At 52.7% G+C, this 6,714-nt stretch overlaps 1 protein-coding gene across 1 annotated transcript; it reads left to right on the forward strand.

Annotated features, from left to right (window-relative positions):
* The first annotated feature begins 1,548 nt into the window (after window positions 1–1,548).
* Fxyd2 (FXYD domain containing ion transport regulator 2) lies at window positions 1,549–6,078 on the forward strand. Its single transcript, XM_027412016.2, has 6 exons — window positions 1,549–1,871; window positions 3,793–3,831; window positions 3,982–4,056; window positions 5,324–5,360; window positions 5,514–5,544; window positions 5,792–6,078. Exons 1-5 carry the CDS (start codon window positions 1,847–1,849, stop codon window positions 5,536–5,538), a joined length of 201 nt encoding a protein of 66 aa, XP_027267817.1. The 5' UTR covers window positions 1,549–1,846; the 3' UTR covers window positions 5,539–5,544; window positions 5,792–6,078.
* Window positions 6,079–6,714: the final 636 nt, after the last annotated feature.

Raw genomic sequence — 6,714 nt, forward strand, 5'->3', positions numbered from 1 at the left:
GTATGGTTGGGAGAAGCCAATGTTCAGCCTTAGTTTTTTCCTCTGTCAAATGGAGCTACCAGAGGTTTAAATGGGGACTGTGAGTGATGAGAGCCTAGCATGTGAGTCCAGCCTCTCACAGGGCAGGGCTACTGTCTCTTTTTATGAATGTGTTCACTGGGCTCTGAACGCTTAGGAGAGCTGCATGAGTACTCCAAAGCTGCACAGTCAGGGCACCGTCTCTGTTCTCTCACCTACTTAGCAGAGAGTGGTTGGCTTTCTGCTGGTACCATTAAAGAGGCTATAGTCTGATATGCCTGTCTCAGTCCCCACAAACTTCCCTGAGTGACCCTGCCCACTGTATAGACAAAGAGACAGAGGCACAGGGAGGTAAACAAATTGGCAAAGATCAAATGACCAGCAAGGGGTGGAGCCAGGGTATGAACACAACTATCCGTGCCTTGGCATTGATTGACGGGGGACTCAGAGGTGGGGAGCCCTTCCCTCCAGAAGTACTGAATTGCACCAGGGGAGTAGATATCATCCATTCATCTGTCTATCTGTCTGTCTGTCTGTCTATCTATCCATCTGTCCATCTTTTATCCACCTGGCTATCATCTCTCCATCAATCTATGATCTATCTATCTATCCATCTATCACCTATGTAGCCTGTATGCACGCATGAGTATGTATGTATGTATGTATGTATGTATGTATGTATGTATGTATGTATGCATCAGCTATGTCTGTGTATACTATCTGTGTACCTATCTATATATCGTCTTCTAGTGATGGACATTAGCCTGTTGGAGGCCAATTCTACTGTCTAGAACCCATAGAAGACTGTATAGTACTCGAGGAAAACCCATACCATAGTTCCCAAGGGGACAGTCACAGTGAAGCGAGGGGGGCGGGCAGCCTGGTAAGTATGAGCAAAGCATCTGTACCCTGAATCTGAATTGAGTAGCCATCAATCCCCTCAACTCTCACTAGCTATTCTCTTCGGTAAGGCCTCTAACTTCTCTGTGCTTCAGATAGCTCATGTCAAGTAGGGAGATAACCCAAAAGGGAGAAGCCAGCTAGAAAATGCTTCATAAGCCATAAGAAGAAGGCTGGGCCCCTTCCTGAAAGTGTCTTAAGTGCATGGTGGACAGCCACACGAGGGAGTGCTAGGCATTAGGGTAAGACATTAGTCAGGGATGACAGAGCACTTCAGACTGAGGTGTGAGTGGCTAAATGTGCCCTTAGGATCCGGATAAATAAGTCAGGACTGGTTGTCCGAGACAGCAGTGCCATGGAGGCCCATCCTGCCATGGACCCAAGGCTGTGAGGACTTTGGTGAGAGGGGAGGCAGGGCAGGCTCCGCAGGAACCCCTCAGGGAAACATGAGTGCCCCATGAGAATTAGCCATCACGGTGCTAGCCACAGGGGCTGGCAGGACGCTCTGAGGGCTGAGGGACTCAGAGATCCCTGACCTGACAGAGCTCCCCACCCCCATCCCTGTGTGCCATCCACAGTGAGTGCATTTGAAACTTCCACTTCCTCAGCTCAGCTGCGTCTTCCCCTGCTGATGGAAGAATACTGTTGCTGCCCATCCGGGCCCTGCTCTCTGGAAATTTCCTTTGGGAGGGGCTGGAGACTGAAGCCAGCCCCTCCTTGCCTCTGGCTACCCCAACACCGCCTTCTTGCTTGGCTCAGCAGGAGCCCCTCTGAGTACACTCAGCTTTTCTTGTGACCAGGGTAAATATTACCTGACACTGTTAATATTTAATGCCCCCCACCTCTGTCCTGGCCACCCCCACGGCAGACACTGTCCCCGAAGTAGAGGCGGCAGGAAGACTGTGGAGAAGCTGTGGTGGCTGGGGAAATGACAGGGCTCTCGGCTGATGATGGTGAGTGCAGCACCTGGTGAGGCTGGCAGGACTGCCTTTGGTGGGCAGCTGAACCCCCTTTCCCTCTGGGACTGCCTTGGAACCCCCTTTCCTTCAAGGACTGCCTTTGGTGGGCAGCTGAACCCCCTTTCCCTCTCTTGCTCCCTTGCCTCCAGGTTTCCGGCCAGTGGCTCTCTAAGAAAATTAGCAATGGGAAGGGCCTGATTCCTCTACCCCCATGGAAAAGAAACAGAATAGCAGAAATCAGAGCATCAGAAGTGTGTGTGTGTGTGTGTGTGTGTGAAGTGTTCGTGTGTACATGTTCGTGTGTGACTTTGTTTTGAGACAGAATCTTGTTCTGTAGCCCAGGTTGGCCTGGAACTCATTGTATAGTCCAGAATAACCTAAAATTCCCTGCAATCCTCCTGCCTCAGCCTCCCGCACCCTGCCCAGTGTGACTTTCTTGTGTTGGATGGAGGGAGAACTAAGATCACAAAGTGGGCAGGGTCTTCCAGGGTTAGGAGTGGGAAGAGCAGCCCTTCGGGCCAGCCTTCCCTAACTGGCTTAGCGTTACAAGAAAAGCCCCGAGCTTTGGGATCCATAGACTGAGGACTGGAGCCCAATAGGGCCCCTGCTGACTCACAGATCTTGAGGGTTCTGGCCCGGAGCTCTGGCTGGGGAGGGGCACATCAAATTGTTCAGAAAGGAAAGGAGGATCCTAGCTTGGATCTGCCCAAGGCTGACACCAGCTCCCACTGTGACCTTGACTATGACTGAAACTGGGGACACTTTCTACATGGAAGCAGAGCCTAGGTCCCTGTGGCTTCTCCCTAGATTCTGGCCTTCCTGAACAACCCATACCAGAGGTCTGGGAGGCACTGACCATCTCCAGCCACTGGAAACAGCTGGACCCACCAGGCCCTGTAGTTGACCATCTCAGGGTCACAGTTCAAAGTTGCCTGGGAATTGCTAACTTGTTCATTCCTTTAGAAAGGGCCTCAGTCCCCTAGTGCCAAGAGGGTCTCTAGCAGGGCAACAAAGAGTAGAGTTGACATGGAGGGGGTGGGGAGGGGTGGTCGCAGCTTTGCTAGCCAGAGCACCACCAGGTACCCAAGGGTAAGTGCTCTGAGCTCAGGAAGCTGGAAAGTGGAATATGTGCTTTTACCAGGATGAAGGGAGCCACAGGCAAGGTGAGGGCCATGCACCTTGTGGACATGTCTTCCTACCTGTCACTTGAGAGGGACTTAGACTCATGGTGACCCTTTGCCCGGGGTTCAAATACCAGCTCTGCCCCTTACTTGCTATGTGGCTCAGTTAAACCTCTCTGTGCTTCAGTCTCTTGTGGAATAGAGGGGGAATAACAGCAGTGTCCCCCGTGTGGTCTGAGCTGATGTTCCATTCGTTTGGGCATGCAGGACCGAGTGCATATTCCTCACTCTTGCTAAGCTTGCCCTGAGGACGATAACATAGGAGAACAGAAATCTAAGATGAGTCAAGTCCCGATTCTGCCTTCAATTTCCAGTGTCTTTAAAAGACTCCGGGGGACCCATGGTTTCTTTCTCCTGTTCCCTGAACATAGAGGCTCTGTTTCGCCCATTCATTTAGTTCACAGATACTGTTCTTCCTTGAGAAAGTGGAATTATCAATAGAGGTCACTAAGGGGCCTCCTGGGAACACTGTTCTTTGGCCTGTCCTAGTGATACAGAACAGGGAGCTGGGGAGGACCACACCCTCCTGGGACTGTGGAGGGTTCCCTGCAACCAGCACAGACCTCCACTTTAGGGCCCTGCGTCTGATCCTAGGGTGTCCGTGTGATGTCCTGGCCACTCTTACCCAGCTACCCCATGTCTATCTGGACCCTTGGGGATCCTGAGAAGTCCAGAGTTCCCACTGCTCTGGGTTGTGACTGTCTTGCTCATCCCACCCCTGGCTCTCTCCGCAGGTGGCAGCGCCAAGGGGCCAGAGGATCCATTCCACTATGGTAAGACAGTCCTCCCCTTCCTACCCCATCTTCGGGCTCCCAGCCTGGTTCTGCTATCTGCGCTCCAGGTATGGGGCTGCTGGTGGGTGGATTTGGGAAGTCTGCAAAGGGCCTTGCTTACACCACCACGCATGTCTCCTGTCTTCCAAGATTATGAGACCGTCCGCAAAGGGGGCCTGATCTTCGCAGGCCTGGCCTTCGTCGTGGGGCTCCTCATCCTCCTCAGTAAGTAGAGACTGGTGGGGCATTTCCCAAAGTCATACAATAAGGACACTCACCAGTTCCCAAGCCACACTCCAGTCGGAGGAGGAATTTAGGAAGGGTATGCAGGGGACAGCAGTCCCCTCCTCCCCCACCCCGTTTCCTTCAGGGTGCCCCCTAGTGGCCTTGGGAGGGGGAAACTAAGAGGGAGTCTGGCTGGGCAACTGTGGGGTAGAGGAGGCCAAAGGGGTAGGCACCTCCTATCCTAACACCATCTGGATACCTTCTGAGGTGGCCACACCCTAGCCACCCTAGCCATTAGGTAGTCTCAGCACACTGAGGGACAGTACCCCTGCCCTCACCGTCAGCGTTTGAGAGGCTTGCAGCAGCTCCCCTCCCCAGGTATGTCTGACATCCACCCTTCCCCATATTGTTGGAAACCAACAAGGTTGGGATCCAGGCACTGGAGCCCACCACTGACTGATCCACCCTTCCCCATATTGTTGGAAACCAACAAGGCTGGGATCCAGGCACTGGAGCCCACCACTGACTGATCCTAACACTGGCCTCCATTTTTCTCTCTGTTAAATGGACACAATCCCATTAGTCTTATAAGATTGGAGCTAGGATCCTAAGACAGCTTAAGAGTGAAGCAGATACATTAGGAGGGGTCTGGGGTAACCATGGAGGGATCTAGGGGAGAAAACGTCCTTATATATCTTCCATCCTTGACAGGCACAACAGCAAGTGCTTAATCAATGTTTGTTGCCACCAAAAGAAAAATACCAGAATCACAATTAGGGAGACCCTGGGAGAAGCGGACAGGCTTCTGTGTTCTGGAATTCCCCACAGTCTGGCCAGTCTGGCTCCTCCCACTCCACCTGAAAGCTGGGCTTCCGGTTCTGTCTGGGAGGGGGCTTCGGGGGCGGGAATTGGAAGTTATGAGTGAGGCAGGGATTTGAACTTTGGATTTGGCCTGTCCTCCTCCAAGAGTGCACTGAGAAGCTACCCTGTTGTCCCCAATACGGCGCTGGTGGTATCGTGAACTCTGGTCCCAGCTGCCACTTTCAACATGTGCATAGTCCATCACAGATCTTGCAAAGTGAATGGTTGTTGATTGACTAATGTCTTGGTGGTCCAGCCCTATATAAACAGAGAAACAGTTCAACATAGACGCCAAGCCCCACACAGTGATGATGCTGGAGAAGTGGGGGGGGGGGAAGCCTGGCAGAACTGGGTCTTCCAGGGTCTCCTTGGAAAATGGCAACAAACTTTACCATCTCTTTTCCAGGCAAAAGATTCCGCTGCGGGGGCAGTAAGAGGCACAGGTGAGTGCTGTCGGGGAACTGACAGGGTGGGTAGGACGAGAGGGGGGGCGGGAAGTTTTCCCCAATGAGGAGGAGGGGATCCACAATCAGGGGGCCCCAGGTTTCTCCTTCCTCTGCCTTCATCCTATCTTTCTTCATTCTTCCCCATCTCAGGCAGGTCAATGAAGATGAGCTGTGACAATAGGTATGTTTCCTTCAAGGGGCATGGGTAGAGAACGCATGTGAACAAGAGACAACAAGCAGAGAGAAATTTTGGGGGTCGGGTGGGCTGCCCCCAATAATGTTTTAAATTGAGGACCAAGTGTTGGAAGTAGGATTCGAGGAGTAGGGACATTGCAGAGGGATCCCTAGGAATAATTAGAGGAACAGGGACAAAACTGCCAGCCCCAGAGGCCTCCCTCCCAGCTTAAACACTGCCTTTGTCTTTCCAGAGCTGCCAGTGCCCACCAGTGCGCAGGCACCAAGGATATCTATCCATCGTCCCCAGCTGTGCTCCACTGTCTGTGATATCACAGTCTGTATTCATGATGAAGGACGCGTCGGGCTCACTATGACCCCCTCATGGTCATCCACTCATGCCTCTTGATCCTTAACTTCCTTCCTCCCCTCCCCAACTCTTCTAACATCCCACTTCCTGCTCCAAGTTGGGGTACATGTGCATGCAGCCTCATCTCACTGGTTTTCAATGAATCACTCTAGCAAGTACCTGCCAATGAAAACAGGCTTGGTATGATCATCTATGGGCCCTTCATCATTCACCCCTGAATCGTTGGGGACAGAGACCTCTGCCTGACTTCAGGAGCTATGCAGAAGTCTGAAGGTGTCAAGTTGAAGGTGACTGGGTCTGTGGGGCCCTGCTGGAGGCTGTTGAAGCCTGGGTACTCCCATGGGGAACTTGCTTGTCGGGTGCTCTTGGCCACCCAAGAGGTCGCTGTCTGTGGCCACATTCATGGGTTTTCCCAAGGTGCACTGATGTCCAAGGTGGGTGAGTCTGAAAGCCCAGTGCTGGGCTTCAGTTCATACTTCCCGCAATCCGTCAATCACCCTTCCTAGGGTGGGTGGGGTCCAAGGGACTCCAGCTGGACCCACTCTTACCCAGAGAATTGGGTGTTGGCTTGCTTCATCCCTGGGCCAGAAGTGAACAGTAAGTGAGTTCACTGTTACTTGCTTCCTTTGGCCTTGTCCATCTGTGGCAGAGACCTACAAAGGGGTCCAACTCCCTCTCCCACCATTCCCATGAGCTCTCCAAGGAGACTGGAGGGCTGGCAGGATACAGGCACCATCTGGCTTCCTTATCTGCATCTCAGGGTATCAGAGCAGAACCCTGGGTGATGGCTTTTGAAAGACTGTTTGG

The sequence above is a fragment of the Cricetulus griseus genome, chromosome 4 (assembly GCF_003668045.3).
Source record: "Cricetulus griseus strain 17A/GY chromosome 4, alternate assembly CriGri-PICRH-1.0, whole genome shotgun sequence".
NCBI lineage: Eukaryota > Metazoa > Chordata > Mammalia > Rodentia > Cricetidae > Cricetulus > Cricetulus griseus.